The 16878-nt window shown below is 37.0% G+C and overlaps 2 protein-coding genes across 4 annotated transcripts; one reads left to right on the forward strand and one right to left on the reverse strand.

The window, feature by feature from the left end:
• Positions 1–38: 38 nt before the first annotated feature.
• pomcb (proopiomelanocortin b) lies at positions 39–3143 on the reverse strand. Of its 3 annotated transcripts, none has more exons than XM_057352215.1 (3): positions 3016–3143; positions 1611–1669; positions 39–566 (listed from the first exon to the last, which is right to left on the reverse strand). In XM_057352215.1, exons 2-3 carry the CDS (start codon positions 1638–1640, stop codon positions 39–41), a joined length of 558 nt encoding a protein of 185 aa, XP_057208198.1. In that variant the 5' UTR covers positions 1641–1669; positions 3016–3143. The 3 variants fall into 3 exon arrangements, with proteins under 3 accessions (XP_057208198.1, XP_057208197.1, XP_057208196.1); XM_057352214.1 differs by having other exon boundaries at positions 39–497; positions 1611–1735; XM_057352213.1 differs by having other exon boundaries at positions 1611–1735.
• Positions 3144–6143: 3000 nt separating this feature from the next.
• On the forward strand, positions 6144–16663 carry si:ch211-203k16.3 (angiopoietin-4). The gene is made up of 7 exons (XM_057353518.1): positions 6144–6287; positions 8704–9195; positions 11216–11450; positions 12436–12573; positions 14216–14432; positions 14679–14874; positions 16162–16663. Exons 2-5 carry the CDS (start codon positions 8860–8862, stop codon positions 14320–14322), a joined length of 816 nt encoding a protein of 271 aa, XP_057209501.1. The 5' UTR covers positions 6144–6287; positions 8704–8859; the 3' UTR covers positions 14323–14432; positions 14679–14874; positions 16162–16663.
• The last annotated feature ends 215 nt before the right edge of the window (positions 16664–16878 follow it).

The following is a 16878-nucleotide window of genomic DNA, read 5'->3' on the forward strand; positions in this document are numbered from 1 at the left end:
GTTAATGTATGAATATTCTGTCCATTCTCTTTCCTCGCTTAATTTTTCAACTGCTGTCCATCTCTAACAATGACGTTACGTATCAGCGTGAGCAGGGGCTTGTGGGATTGCTCTGACGATGGCCTCATAAACCCGCCGTAGCGTTTCTCAGGCGGGGTGTTCCACCTGAAATGGGTCATGCGGTACTTGCCGTTGCTCTTTGCGTTATTCCTCTGTTGACCGTCCATGGTGGTTCCCTGCCCTCGCTCGACTCGACCGGCCTCCGTGGACTCCTCTGGTTCCACCTCCACAGCCCCGTTGGTGAATAGTTTGATTGGACGACGTTTACGGCCCATGGGTTTCCCCCAGCGGAAGTGCTCCATGGAGTAAGACCTTCTGTCCTCGCTGTGGAGGGGTTCTTCATTGGGGTCTTGGGCGTTGTTTAAGACGGGAGACAGAGCGGATAGGAGCAGGCCCAAACTGAGGCTCTCTTCCTCAACCTCTTCCTCATCGCTTTGCTGTTCAGGTAAAGAAAGTCTTCCATAATTGGAGTATTCTTGTTCACTTGTGCATTGATTGATGCATTGCTGCAAATGAAAGCATGAAAGTGTGTGGGTCATATTTTACAATCAGAATTTAATATGCCAACTGGCCTATAATCTTTCTTTTTTGCATTTTGACATTTTTCCTTTACCCCAATGCAAGAATCTCATTCTCTATATTATTTAAATTGTGAAAATACTACAATCTCACGTAGCTTAGTTTTTATTTTGATATTGGGGTAAAACGAGACCAGTCCATGTTTTTTTGAGTCAACTTAAAATAATAAGGCAACCTATCACAAGCACGTTTTTGAACTCAACAAAGACTGAAGTCCACTCAACCTTTAAAAATTATGTTTACGTCATTAGTTGTCATAACATAGTCAAGTTTACCTAATGAACAACAGAACAAAATATATTTTGTTGGCTGAACATAAACAGAGAATATAGATTGGTTATTTAAAACTAAACAAATTGATTTGTCTTTTACTACAATTGTACATGTTTTCTGCCTCAGAAATACCAAAACTTTGATCAAATAACTGTTTGAACAGTTTGTGTTGGGTGTATTTATACAGGTTGTGCCTTTGTGTCATGCACACAACATTGAACACACAAACCTCAACCATGGTAACAATCAAAAACCATCATTCATTTTAAAAAAACTCTAAACACAACAGATAACTAACAGTAACAACGATATTAAAGCATAAATTAAGCCAGCAATGACTAATACACTAATCTTTAAAAGAAAAACAAATAAGAAAGACAGAGTTGAACATGCTACAATGCATTCTAGGGAACTTTCAAACTCTAGCCATATTGCTTGTTCAGAAACTGTTTTTTAAGTTGGGCAAACTTTCTTACGCATTTTGGCCAAAAACTTGAGAATCTAAGTCCAGTCAACAAAATAATCTTTGTTAGAAACATGTGTAGACTAATTTTGTTTTGTATATGCAAAAAGTAAAAGTTCTATGTTCAAGTTACTTATTTATCTTTGTAGGGAGAACATTTTGCGAGTTGGATTTTTTTAGTGTATTCAGTTCTTGATTTACAAAAACGTGACTAATACCAATTAATGCATCTTACCAATCTTTGTTCATTAGAGTTAAGGTCCATGCAATCTGCCAAATCCAAGCAGTGCCCATCTACATAAAATCCATAAAAACACAGAATCACTGTAGCCAAAAACCAGGAGGGACTGTGCATCTTTACTGAGAACACAAGAGAAGAGACATATCATCAGTTTCTACATCCTCATAACATTCAAATGATTCAGAATGTAAAGCTGGAAGGAGAAAAAAGGGTGATGCTGCGTTTTTAGTCAAGGATGAATTGTTTCTATATGCAGCAATTTTCTTCAATCACCTTTGGCTTTATGTAGTTGAATGGATCACATTGCTCTACCCACCATTTTCTGCATTAAGTCCGCCGGTCCTCATTGGACGAATGAATGCGTGTGGGCAGTTTATATACAGTTATGAGAAGCAGATGTCTTTTCAACAAACTTGAGAATCATTTTCTTTTTATATGATGTGGGCAATCAAGAATGTTATGAGACTTACGTCTAACCTCATTCATTTATTTGTATCTGCTTAACTGACGTGTTTGTAAGGTGACATCACGCCACACAGATTTGTGCTGCAGTGGTCCGGTAATATCAAATCCTGACGTCAACTGCAGTATTGTGTCGGTGATGAAATAACAGTTTTGAGATTAAAAAACAGGCTCTTTTGAAAACCTTGCTGTTTTTATACACATTATCAAGATTGTTCATAAATGCTCCATACGAAAAAACTGTTTTGTTGTTGGTGATGACTCAAAGTCTCTCTATTTTGGGCTGAAAACACTCCAGATTTAATTCAAAAGCTGTTAGTCTCTCATTATTTTAATCTGTGATATTACACCATTTCACAGGACCAAATAAAACGACAAAAAATGTTGACTTGAATTCTGAATACTCTCATGTACTGGAACTAACACACTTAATATGATCAAGTCAGTATATATTAAATATACAAATTCATATATTTAGAATTTTACCTTATGACGTTTGTTTATACATAATATATATATATATAAACAAACAAACACTCATTAAGATGCGCCACAATTTAACAAAATAGAAAATGTATTTAAAATGATTCAAATGTATTGTATAATATTTAACATACATATAAATTATATAATATATACGAGGAAAGTCTGTAGGATAGTCCATAGCTCTGTTTCACCTATTTCCAGCCATGCTGTAAAAATCACATTTCATGTATCATTTACCTCTAAAATAAATGATATTGATGATAAATGATATTATTTTAAAAGTGCATTATGTATGATTCGTCTGTGTTTATTTAAAATAAAAAAATAAAAAAGAATAATGTTTTAATAACAGATAACACAAATAAAGCCTTAAAAACAAGGTAAAAAAAACTAAATCAAAGCAGTTCTTATATATTACATATTTTGTAATAAAACACTCAAATTTTCTTACCTCTGTCAATTCGCAGAAGTCTCTCTGGTCTCAAATCTTTTTGCGTATCTCCAGGTCTTATCTCAAGCTCGGCTCCTCACCCCTGTTCTCTTCTATCTCTCTCTGAGCACTTTTTTTTCTGCTGTGTGTGAATGAATCACTCTCTTGCTGTGTTTTTCTGAATGAGCTCTGCTCTCTTATATACTCACAGGTGCACGTCCAACCCTGAAGGCTGCCAGATGATCAGGTGGGTCTCTGCTGAGGTGGGGTTACACGGAGGGGGTGGGGCCAGGAGGAAAATGACTAATAAAGAAACGGTTTTTGACGTATGTCGGAAAAGACGAGAGGTGGCAGGTGGATTATCAATCAGATGTTGGGGTTTTGTTGCTGTACGTAACCCGAGACACCTGACAGCTGGTTTTACTGAAATCAGACAAAAAATATATTTTTGTTGCTTGTCCTATTTGATTAGTTAAATCAACATAATTTTTGTACAGTTTTGTCACAACATGATTTTTACACAACTTAATCCGTTCATGTTGGCACTACATAAATGATTTGTGTTGTGTTAACATATAATTGTTACAACTAGCCAGAGGATTTATATTACCCAGCATGCTTTGCGTAAGACTGCATTTTGAGAGTTATTTTCTTAATTAAGTGAAACACTTGTTAGGGTTTAATGTTCATTTATCTTTGAGATTTAGAAGAGTTTGTTATATTTTTAAGTTTTGTGGTTACCGTTGTTTAGAAAAGCGTTGCCTTTGCTTAGGTAGTGGGCGGTTACATATTTTAATTTGAATTTCTGTTAAGCTTGGTTGACTTCAAATCTTGTTAGAGATAAAAGAAAATGTTATGTCACATTAACTAAAAACACGTATGTTGAGAACATTAAATGAAAATATGAAACGTTAACATATAAAAATCATGTTTGTTCAACAAACATAAATTTGGCAATTTGAACAATGAAATTATGCTGAGTAAACATAACTTTATTATGTGCAACCGATGTACATCATTTTTTCATGTTAATCCAACAGATTTTTTTTCAGCGGACGGGAAATTGATGTGAAATGATGTAATCGCATCATGGTTTTCTCATCATACAGGGAAGCATATAAGCACCATGCAATCGATAAGCACGGCCAGGTGCTTTTTGTACACTTATGACAAAGATATCTAGACGTTGCTTTCCATTCAAGCTAAAACTGACTTTTTAAGAGATTGTTTTTTTTTTCTTTACAATGTGCCTCAAGGTTCATCATTGGTAGATGTAATTACACCTGGAGGAAGTCTGGTGTCGTGTTATCGTGGTAACTCCTGATAAATCAATTACTCTCTCTTTCACTCTGAACGAGTTTCATTGTCATTTTTATCATCATTCAGAAACAAAACAGACTCTAATGTAAACAAAAAACGGCGTCTCTGTGTAGTTTTTCTAGGTTTGGTGATGCTCTTGATGTTATAAATGCAGGACGATTGCAAAGAGATTGAAGAGAACTGTAGCAACAGGGTCTAATGTGGTACAGGTGGATTTATTTATGTAGTAGTGCTAGATAATAATTAAAAAATATATATTTTCATTATATGCCCATTTATGAGAGTTATGGACCGTTATGGATGTGACAACTCACAAAAATGCTTTAAAAACGAATTCACATGGATATTTAAACTATCACATTTGACCTAAAAGTATGATGAAAACCTAGATTTTAAAAACTAGATATTTTCAACTTAAAGGTGCTGTGTGTAATGATGGAATGAGCTATTTCTATCTACACACACCGCGCGTCCTCTTACATGAAATTCGTCATGTTGTTTCTACAGTAGCCCTAAACGGATAAACTGCTCTACCTAGCGTGTTTCGTAAATACATTATCTCCCTCGGCAAAGAAGCAAAAACGTGACGACATCTTAGTCCTGTGCAGCCACCGTAGTGCTCAGAAAGGGAGCGGTGGAATGAGCCGTTGGTTGCAATTTACATGCCACTAGATGCCGCTAAAAACTTCACATTGCTCCTTTAAGGTTGACAGAATTGCCCAAATGAGACAAGTTGTTAAAATCCCTTTGGAGGTGTAAAATGAATGTAGATTGTAAATGTAAAATAGTCTGGATTTGCGTAAACTCGATGAGAAATGTTTGAGTTCATATTGAGATCTTCAATAATATTGACCTTTGATTGCAGACTTGACAAATCTGAGCTCAGTTTGAGACATTGTTGAGAACCCTGATGGAGACGTTTGTGACATTTCTTCTTTTTCTCAGAAGAAAAATCTAAGACACAAGAGACTTAAAGGGAGACTTCACCCAAAAATGAAAATTCTGTCATCATTTACTCACCTTCGAGTTGTTCCAAATCTGTACGAATTTCTTTGTTCTGATGAACACAGAGAAAGATATTTGGAAGAATGCTTATAACCAGATGCCCCCCCATTGATAGTAGGAAAAAATACAATGGTAGTCAAAAGTGCCCCAAACTGTTTGCTGTCCTACATTCTTCAAAATATCTTCTTTTGTGTTCAACACAAAAAAATGTTTTTCCTACCATGGGAGTCAATGGGGGGCAAGATCTGTTTGCGTATAAGATCATATGTACAGTATATGATCATATTAGTTTGACTTTGCAAATGAAGACAAAAATGAAATAATGTATTTAAAATATTTTATATTAAAGATGGGCTTAAACACGAAGAATTGTAATTGTTTGCAAAAATAAGGGCTGTTCAATGATTAATCGCATTTAATCGCATCCAGAATAAACGTTTGTGTTTACATACATGTCTGTGCACTGCGCATATTAATTTTGTATTCAGAAACATACTCATACATGCATATCTTTAAGAAAAATAATATTTAAAAATATCTAAATATATACATGTATGTATGTGTAGGTGTTTATAAATACAAAATAAATATGCAGTGCACAGACACATATTATGTAAACACAAACTTTTATTCTGGATGCGATTAATCGCGATTAAAAATGTTTTTGCAAGTACAAACCGTCTCTGACACATTTTGTGATTCCTGACCAAACATAATTTGGTGTATCGATTATTTTCCAATCGGATTTGATTGATCAGGCCTCAGGATAAAGAGGAAAGTCTTTGTGGCTGTAATCTGTCGACTGGATCTGTCTCTCTTCTATTTCTCCTGATCAGGAATCCAATTATACGGGATTACAAGGATAAGATGTCCACTGTCTCCTGCAACACACGGGGAGAAAAGAGAGAGAATGTAAACACACATCTTTATTTTTTCACCGTCAAACAGGAATTCTGTCATCATCACAGGTAAAGATGAATCCTTTCTAAGATTTGTGGTGAAAATGTTGACGATTTCCGTTGTGGTTTGAATATATAATGCTTCAAAAATGCGTCAACGGCTTTAAAACGGTTTGGGAAATCCCTCAGGTGAGACTGTGTGATGCATGCGGTGTGGTGTCATGGGTAAACGAAACAGAGCTCCAAACTAACAGACAGACGCTCTTCTCATCAAAATGTCACCGTAAGGCATTAAATGTTGAGCTTTATTATGATGCAGCATAGTTTTCATTCAGACGGCAGGAGATGAATGTAGAGGTTTGGCATTCTCAGCAACTCTCCAGTGGATCTAGTGCACTAACTTTGGGACAGAGACACACTTTTTGTTGTTGTTAGACGTGATGGTGTGATTTTGCAATCGCTTTCCAGTGCGACAAATTCCTGACACACGACCACCATGCGGTTTCTTTTTCATTGGAATTCATTTACTAATTCACCTAGGCCCGGTTTCACAGACAAGGCTTAAGGCTAGTCCCAGACTAAAATGAATGTGTGACCTGTCTCTTAACTCAATATAACTTATAATATAACAGAAATATCTTCAAATATATCAGTGCCATTGTTTTGTCTCAAGATGCACACCAGTAATGTATTCTTCTAAGGCATTTTTTATAAAAGCGACATAAATATCTTAATTCCACAAAGGCATAGTGCTGGTTTAAGCTAAGCTGTGTTTGTGAACCCGGGCCTTCATTTAATCATTTCATTTTAATTTGAAGTCTGTGTGTGCAAAAAAATGTTTAGTACACCGAAATATCTAAAGCTTTAAACCAAGTGCTGTCTGCAAGCAAATTAATTTTCTCAAAACCTTTAAGATACGCAATCATTCTGAGTTATTATCACTTTTAAATGGTCCAAATTTATGGTGGCCCACTGGTGCACAACACAACGAAATTTAAAAAGCAAATATAAGTTCACAACGCAACGCAATCAAGCTACAACACAACGGAATCGAGTCACAACACAACGGAAATGCTCCCGACCACTAGGGGGCACTTTCGGCATGAAAAAAGCTACGTCATGCTGTGTAGGAGTTGCGAGTTTTGCTGGGTGTTGTTTTAGTAGTTTTGTTAGCCTGTTTTGTTTGTGTAAAGCATTTAAAAGGAAAGTGTGCTCTACTGTGGGAAAACTGAATGTCAATGGCAAACAATGAACAAATTAGAGATACGACACAGCGCTTTTGAATGCTTGATTTTGATTGGCTAGTCATGACATTCTAATGTATGCCCTTTCACCAGACTTGGCGAGCTGTGGAGTTGCTGTGCTGCTGCATTTCTCTCGTAGTGAAAACGTTTTGTCTCTGGGCGGACGTTCAAGGTCACTAACCTGCCTGAAGTTTATGTATATTTTAAATATGCAGTCAATTTTTGTGGTAATGATTAATACCAATGACGCTCATGTTAGGCACAGTTTACTATGACATTTTGCACGTCTCACGTATTTTAACTCGCAAATCAACCCACTCTGTATTCTTTATTTAAATCTCTGTATTTGTCTTCTTTTTGGCGAACCAGTGGGCAGGGCTAGAGAAATAGTCGTTGATATTCTTCTGTGGAGGCAGTGTTATTATGGTGTTGTGGCTTTATTCCGTTATGTGGTATCTTGATTGCGTTGAGATGTGAACTTATATTTGCTTTTTAAATTTCGTTGTGTTGTGCACCAGTGGGCCACCGTACAAATTAGAGCTGTCAAATTAGACAAATTAGAGCTAATCACAATTAATCGATTTGACACCCCTAGTCCAAATACTTTTCCCTGATGTTCAACAGCATATCTATTGTTTTATCATTTAAAACCTAACAAACCTTTTGTTTGCTTGAAAACTCTGTTCCTAGTGTCAATGCACCAGTGTTTACAATAAAAGCGTTGTGGTTTGAATTTTTGTTGTGCCACAAAATTAAACTTCTGCCTTTGCATGAACATGTGTACTACACTAGTAAGGACCCTAAACTTGTGACATCTATCGCCAAAAAATGTATTGTCTTTAGTCAGCTACTGGAATTCCACCTTAACCTGAGTAAATGTCAAACTCATATTCTTATTCTTAGTTGGCCCATCCGTGTTCTCGAACCCACATAAGCACATAAAAGTCACCAAAGCTTCTTAATGTGTGTTATACACTTGTGTGGGATTTATATACAATTTCAAATGAAGATTATTTTTATGCATTTCGTAGACACTTTTTATGCAAAGCCATTAACAGTGCATTAAAGATATAACATTGTGAGTATGCATAATCCTTGGGAATTATTTTCTGATGCAATATTTCTTCCCTTATAATATTAAACCCAAGAGTCCCTCTTCCATACAATGTAACATCTCACATCTGACCTACAATATAGTTCCCTGACTATAGTAATAATAGCGAGGATGTGTTTCATTTCAGGTGAATTTCTAATGAAAGCAGTGACGACTGTGTCTTAAAGATCCTTCCTCGCTTTCGAGTCGTCCCAACACTTGAGACTGGAGGTCAGAGAGTTTGTACCCTCTCCCCCAGGGTCCCTCCAACAAGGTGGAAAGGGGGGTCTGCCAAGTCAAACACATGGAGGGAAGGCCTGTCTTGGCACTCATGCTGGCCGTGCTGTTTTTGGTAACAGGTGCGAGCGACGATGACCACTCGCACCGCATCAGCACCTCTCAATGCGGAGAATACAGCAACCAGGTACTGGAGGATGGCATGTGCCGACTAATGGCCACGCTGCCCCAGCTGGATGACCAGCGCTGTCCGGACATGTTTCGATGTACGGATGAGGTTTCTTACTGGCTTCATGAGAACGAGGAACGCAAGCAGCAGATCCTGGCCCTGCGGGAGACGGTGTCTGAACTTCAGGAGGAGCTTCGCAACCATCGTCATCGAGTTAAATTGTTGGAGCTGCAGGTGCGTAAAAAAGAATTTAGTTGGGTTTTGGTGATTTTATTTAGTTTGTATGATGGATGGCTATATTTTCTTTTCTTTTAGCAAAGATGCCATATATATACAGTATATATGAGAATAATCCCAGGGACTTTCAAGCTTCGGATACACATTGCACACAAAAATAGATGGATCTTTCCAATGTGCACTTTTGTTTAGCAGTGTATTCAAGAGGTTTCTGGCACCCTTTGATGGTATTGTCTGTTTTTGTACAGAATAATTCTCAGTAATAATTAATTTGGGACGAACATTTTCGATGTATTTCTTAGGGATTGTTTGCGCAAGTCCTGTGCCACTATTTAAATGATTTATCACTTAGTTGCACGCCAGCCTATTATTGTTTTTTATTTTAGATTTATCCACCCCAAACTTAGGAGGAAATAGTCAACGTTGGTGGGCTGCACTAAAATGAAACTGCAAGAATCAAAGAAACGGCAGTATCAAAAGTGTGGATATTTGAAAGTAGGTCAGGCCAGATGTGACGAATGCTTTTAAATGCTAAAAGTGACATTTAATCAGACAAACAGGAAACTGGAATCACAGGTCAGTAAAGGAAAAATGAGTCTGATGTAGCAGGAAGAGACCCAGACATCAGTCACGGAATCTGTGTCAGGGGTCTACATGCGACAGTTTAGTGCCAAACAAATCCTTACAAACAAGTCATAGCAGATGAGTTCTGAAATAATTTCCTGAAAGTGTTTCCTTGTTGTTTTATTAAGAGCAAAAAGCGACGGCAAGTGATGTTCTTATTGACAGAGAAAATAATACATTGAGGAATTCAATATTTTTCCAACATTTCCAAATTGATTTTGACTGTGGCAAGTTACAGTTAAAAAAGTTAAAAAGTTTTTTTTTTACCATTTTCCTAAATACATGTACAATTATTTCTGTTGTATTGCTTAAAAGTAAATACAGTGAGAACTTGTTTTCTTTGTGGAATTTGAGGTCTGAAAAAATATTTTCTGTTATTTTGACCTGTTTCTCCAGTTTTCATTTTCTGCAAATAAATGTAAATAAAAGGAATATTTTTAATTGAACTTTGGTAGAAATATTGTTAGTACTTGACACAATGTAACAAAAAAAATATTATTTTACCTAAACACATACTTCTAAATAACATTTTAAAATCGGAAAAACTACATAATATAGATCACTTCGGAAAACGTAAGTTTCTGTTTTTTAACACTACACAAACATTTTAACATAATGCAACCAGCAGAACATTTAAATCCGAATCAAAATGTTAAAAGAATATGTTATTTAATTATATATAAATGAACGATTTAAAAACTATAACTAAAATTAAAACTGGAAGTGCTTCTAATCTGGACCAGTGTTTACATCTTGCGAAGTGTATATATATATATATATAATGTTAAACACTTTGGTGAGCATTGATTGTTTTAAATGTGCCAGAAATACATGTGACTTGCCTTGAGTATGCATCAGATTTAATAGGTCGACACATTGTGAGACCAGATGAGTTGTATGAAAATAACGTCTATACCTAAAATAAAAATACATTTTTATTCGATGAATCCACTCATTGCACGGTGTAACTTTGATGTAAACACCACAGTGCACGCATATCGTAATAATTACTTTTCATGGTATTTACCAAAGTACCATCAGATGCCATCAATGTACCATGGTACAAATACAGTACTTTTCAGTAAGTGTCCCTCCTGTAAATTCATGACACTGTAGCTCCGGCCAACTCGGCCCAGTTTTCAGACTAAAGTCTCCTTGACCTGAGGCCTAATGAGATTAACACAGGAGTGCTTACCTCTCGCACGTGCACTCGTTAGTATGCACCCTTAAGCTCCTCATGCAGTGTTAAACGAGGGAATGATTCACAGCTGGTTTCTCTCCTGCCCTTTCATGCCAGCACCAACAATAACCTCAAGCTTTTGTGTCAGCCTCTTGAGAATATTGCGTAATGTTCTTTTAACCATTGTTAATGGTGTTTGGCTGTCTTTTACAGAGCGAAGAAAAGAACCGTAATAACTCATCCGTGGAACAGCGTTTGCATGAACTGGAGGATCATTATGCGGAGGCCACAGCTCTGTCGCACATTCAGGGTTCATTGATCTATGACCTTCAGGCCCAGATTCATAACCTTTCACTGCTGGTGGAAAAAGTGAGACGTAACCCAGGTTGCATGATCAACATCGTCCGCACCAGCCCACTGCTTAGTGGACAAGAAGCCCTGCATCCTGGTAACATATTCATAAGCGTCCAATATACGTGATTTTTCAAACCTTTTTCACCCTGAACTGTCCCTGTTAATACCCACGAATACACATAAACATACACTTCATCACATACATTTGGCCATCTCCAATTTAAAGGGACAGCACACCGAGAAACTCAGGGAAGGTCACGACCCCCGAAACACCAGCTTTGCTATGTATATTGTAGAGCTATTATAGTTTGGTTTTCAGTTTTGTTGCAGTTTTATGTTTACTTTTCATGTTACATAAATGTTTAACAATTGTGTTATGTACTGTACATTTCTATAATTTTATTGGTTAAAAAGGAAACCACTATATAAGTAAAATGTATTTTTCTTTCAGTTTTAGTTTTAATTTAGTTTTTATTAAATGATTTAGTTTAGTTCATAATCTTAGTGTCTCCTTTCTTATTTCAGTTTATTGCTAAGGCAATTTCTCATTTGTCATTTTTGTTTAGTCTAAGCTTTTCATTTGGTTTCAATTAACAGACATGTTTTAATAGTTTTAGTTGTAGTGAACCAGTGCTTCCCAAACTGGTGTTCGCGAACCCCTGGTGGTTCACGAGGGAATTGCAGGGGGCTCGTGAGGCGCAAATAAGTTGTTTCCGTTACTTACAAGAAAATGCAAATTTCAAAGAAATGTTTAGAAACAACAATAGTTGTGAAAAAAAAACTACTAGTTTAAACCTCAAAACTGATAAAAACTAAATGCAAATGTGCTATTAAATTATTGAAATATTTCCCCTCACGAGATCAAAGGGGTTCAGCTGACAAAAAAGTTTGAAAACCCCTGTACACTTTAATAATAACCAAACCTTGGTACATTGACTCCCAACCTTTAGTCCATATATAGAACCATGATCAGTACTTGGTGTTGACCAACAGGGGGTGACAAATCATTCTATCAAATATCCAAAGGTATTTTAGTTCATAGTTTGAGAGAACTTTAATGTTTTTGTTTATCGTTCCAGAAGTCCAGCATGTCAGGAATTGTCCTATTGACTGTGCCTCCCTCTACTACAATGGAGTACGTCGATCTGGAATCTACACTGTGGTGCCCTCGCTAGGGGCCATGCCTGTGGAAGTCTACTGTGATATGGACAAAGACGGTAAAAAACCCCACAGAATGCATACAGCAGATAGTGCTCAGGGATCAACGGATGGATGCTTTCTAGTCGGGTGAAACAGGCTGATTTAGTGAAAACTGTTAAAGACTTGTGGTAGTGCAGAAAGCCTGCTACGGTTCAACCCCTGGGCCACACGCCGGATGAAGTCAAACAAGCAGGACAGGAATGCTTGGGGTGTAGTGTAGGGAATGGCATCGGCAAAGGATTTTGATTGGCTTTTGCGCCAGTGACGTTAGGTTTAGAGGTGGGGTTAGAGGAGGGGCTTTCGAATGGCTTTTATCTAATCGTACGAATACGATTCGAATTAGCCACCTTGTAAAAGATACAAATTCCGTACATTCAAGCTGTACATTTCATGAGTATGTGTATTTTCAGGTAATCTCCCTGCTGAAAAAACCCCCAATAGAACCCTGACCAAAACACAAAAGAAAATGTAACGGATTTAATGGTTATAATGGGAATAGTACTGGCTTAAATGGAAACTAAGTGTCTACTGGTATGTGATGGATTCTATTGTTGGGGGTTGCTGAAAAAATCAATAGAAACCATTAAAGAAGTTATAATGGTTTTATTGGTTTTAAAGGGATTTGTATTGGTTTAAATGGAAACTGTAATGGTTCTACTGGTATGTGATGGATTCTATTGGTGGGATGTTAAATCCTACTGGAATAATGTCCAAAACACTACAAAAAGGAATTTTGTCATGGTTTTAATGGAAAAAGCTAACGGTTCATAGTAATATTTGAATGGAAACCATTAACATTTCTGGGACGGTTTCTCTTGGGTTTCTATTGTTTTTCGACCACCCATGACTTTGGCATTTCTCGCATCTTTATTCCATCTGCAAATTAAAAGACAGTTACATTGAATAAATTGGTTACATTTGACATTAAGGTTATATTTGTTAGCAATAGTAAATGCATTAGCTAACATAATGTAACAATGAGCAATGTAGTTTTTAGCATCTAATCCGTTATTGTGAAGTAATGCCAATACAATTGTTCATGTTAGTTCATTGTGCATTGTTAACAGGGTTTGATTTTTAAAATGTAGGCTATTAGTAAATGCTGAAATTAACACGAACAAAGATTAATGCTGTATTGTTCATTATAATGCATGTAAGCTAATGCATCAACATATTAAAAAAAGAAATAAAACCTTTAATGAAAAATAACTTATAAAAACTATGCTGATAAAAAATAAAATGTATTTTTATAGTGGGGCCATTTGCTGGTAAAGACCACAGAATATCTATTGTTGATAAATCAATGTTTTATTTTATATGGTTTATGAGGAACTTTAGAAAAACGCAGCAAAACAAACTCTCATAATGAACCTCTAAATGACTTCTCCAATATGTCTAACGCGACTACAATTTTGTGCTCAAATTGCACCGGCGGGACACATGAGGTTCCTGTTTTGAGGCTGAAAATAGGTTATGCAAATATCTTTTTGATGACCTGCAAAACGCTCTCTGATCATAAGTATAATTGTGATGGTCATAATCTGAACACTAAATGACTCGCATGTCCATTAAACTCATAAAAACCGATTTGAATGTTGAATGTTAGGATGTGTCTCAGACATCTCGTGTGTTTTGATGACGTAATGTGTTTTTTGGCAGGTGGTGGTTGGACTGTGATCCAGCGTAGGCAAGACGGTTCTGTGAACTTTGACCGAAGGTGGAAAGAGTATAAAGAGGGTTTTGGGGACCTCCATACGGAATACTGACTGGGTAATGAACACATCCATGATCTGACCCGTCAGGGTGACTGTACGCTCCGTATCGACATGGAGGACTGGAGCGGGAAGCACAAGCACGCGGTTTATCAGAGCTTCAGGTCAGGACATCATCATCTCAATGACTTGCAGTAGTTCTTCAGATGAGAGGGAGGTGATGCAGGACGTAGCATCGTGGTTTAAGTTGTGGGTTTAAGGGCTGAGTGGCGGAGCCACGTCGATCAAGAACATCTACTCATCTGACGTAGTTAACAGTCACCTTTGGTTTGCTTAACGTTTTGCATTATTCACCTAATTTTATTTCTTTGTGGAGGAATAAAAGATGTTCTTTCATTCGTGTTTTTCAGTGTTGAGGATGAGAACACGCAGTATCGTCTGCATGTGTCTGGGTTCAGTGGAACGGTGGAAGATTCCTTCAGCTGGTACCATGACAAACAAGGCTTCAGCACACCAGACACGGGCAACATCTGTGCAGAGATCTCCCACGCAGGCTGGTGGTATAACCAGTGTTTTTACGCAAACCTCAATGGCATCTACTACAAGGTACAGTGTGGTCGATGGAATGTTGACTTAAAGGGACAGTTCTCCCCAAAAATAAAAATTCTGTCATTTTACTCAGCCAGACACCTTCACAGAGAAAGATATTTGGAAGAATGCTTGCAACCAAACAGTTCTTGGCCACCACTGACTACCATAGTAGGAAAAATTGCTTTGTCAATTTCTTTGTTGAACACAAAGAAGACATTTTAAAGAATGTAGGAAAGCAAACAGTTTCCGGGGCACTATTGACTACCATTGTCATTTTTCCTACTATGGTACTGTAGTCAATTGTGGCCAAGAACTGTTTGGTTACAAGCATTCTTACACATATCCTCCTCTGTGTTCATCAAAGACATTTATACAGATTTGGAACAACTCGAGGGTGAGTAAATGAATACTTTTCATTTTTCAGTGAACTGTTCCGTTAAGGTCTTGATGTCCGAATGTAATTCTGCCTGATGCTGGTTAGTTTTTTAACCTGTCCAAGTACAATTAAAATGACAATATTAATACAATATTAAAACGTATACTTGTGTTTTTATTCATTTAGTCAAACCTATGTAATAGGGTACATTCATAAGATCTTTTCATTATCAAATGTAGTTATGTAACCGTCCAAATAATGAATAAACTATTCATGCACCATATATTGCAGGTTTTTTACATTTTAAGTGCTTCTTATGTGTCAGAAATGACTCGTACCTTCCAAAGAAACCAAACATTGCAAAGTTATGCGTCACCCAATTATAAACATTTTGAGGTCTGTCTGTATTTTTTTATGGTTGCAAGACACTTTTTCAAAGGCATCCCCCTAAATAACAACGTCTATACAGTGCAATACTCTGAAAACTTTTATTTATTTGAAAATGGAAAGAATTGTGTTGCACAATGTGCACTTTTTTTGTGACTGAGAAATGTATGAACTTATTTCAAAGTTTGTGCCCTTCCATCGTCACCTCATACGTGCCTTTGCAACACATGGAAACGCAGCTATATTGAACCACAGTTTTGCTTGGACTGATAAACATAAAAACAATTTTTTAACACTGACTTGCATTTTTCATGAATCTGTGTTTTTGAGTCCCATGGAGTTTACAACCAAGATTATATTCAAAAGCCTTTATTACATCTTGGCTCATGAAACATGAAAAATGTGCATTGATAACGGTTATGTTTTTGATCCAGCTAACCACGAGCTTTGGTATCAACTCGACATAAAAATAATGAGATCTTGTTCAAATTTGTGGCTACACCTTTGTGTCAAAGTGATGCTCTTACTATCATAAACAGGGTGGCCGCTATTCTCTGAAGGGGACGAACCCGCTTGGGCCCGACGGTATCGTGTGGTACACCTGGAAAGATTCAGACTACTATTCTCTGAGGAAGGTGAGCATGATGATCCAACCCAGAACCTTCCGACCGCATCTATCGCCCTGAATCAGGGTGAACCATGAGCCCAAACTTCAACCAGCCAATCACAGTTCTCAGAGCCACAGAGACGATGATGAGACGGCAGAAGAGAGGAGACGAGAGGACCATTTTTGGTTCATTCCAAGGAATAAAGTTTGAGAGTCAAAATGATTGCAAGTCAATCTTTGTCATTCATTAAACCATATTTGAAAGTGTAACATACATGCTTATATTTTCTACACCCAAGATTGTAAGATTTAAATACTTGACTTATTTTGTAAATGTGCATTATAATTAGATTTAATTCCTGTATGTTTTTTCTGTTATATGTTTCTGTTACACTGTGAATGATCTAATGGGAAAATGAGACTAATAAACACATGCAGAGTTACTTACTGGGTGTATCGAACATTTTCACATATAAAACAACACGTCTTTTGAGATCGACTCATTCATATGCGCTGTAAGCCATCGCTGCTAGCAGGTCTTCAAACAGAAAGACGACCGACTGCGTTCAGAGCAAGCAAGTATACAAACATGTGCCATGCTGAACCAAAGTCCAATGCAACATAAGCAAAATGAATAAAACAACAACAC

This window comes from Triplophysa rosa, linkage group LG15 (assembly GCF_024868665.1).
Source record: "Triplophysa rosa linkage group LG15, Trosa_1v2, whole genome shotgun sequence".
Lineage (NCBI taxonomy): Eukaryota > Metazoa > Chordata > Actinopteri > Cypriniformes > Nemacheilidae > Triplophysa > Triplophysa rosa.

Excerpts from the sequence above, each read along its gene's own strand:
- pomcb (XM_057352213.1), bottom strand. The coding sequence starts at position 1,730 with ATGCACAGTCCCTCCTGGTTTTTGGCTACAGTGATTCTGTGTTTTTAT. Across the intron at positions 567-1,610 it reads ACTCTAATGAACAAAGATTG|CAATGCATCAATCAATGCAC; the intron begins GTAAGATGCATT and ends TTTCATTTGCAG.
- si:ch211-203k16.3 (XM_057353518.1), top strand. The coding sequence starts at position 8,860 with ATGGAGGGAAGGCCTGTCTTGGCACTCATGCTGGCCGTGCTGTTTTTG. Across the intron at positions 11,451-12,435 it reads ACAAGAAGCCCTGCATCCTG|AAGTCCAGCATGTCAGGAAT; the intron begins GTAACATATTCA and ends TTATCGTTCCAG. Across the intron at positions 12,574-14,215 it reads CTGTGATATGGACAAAGACG|GTGGTGGTTGGACTGTGATC; the intron begins GTAAAAAACCCC and ends GTTTTTTGGCAG.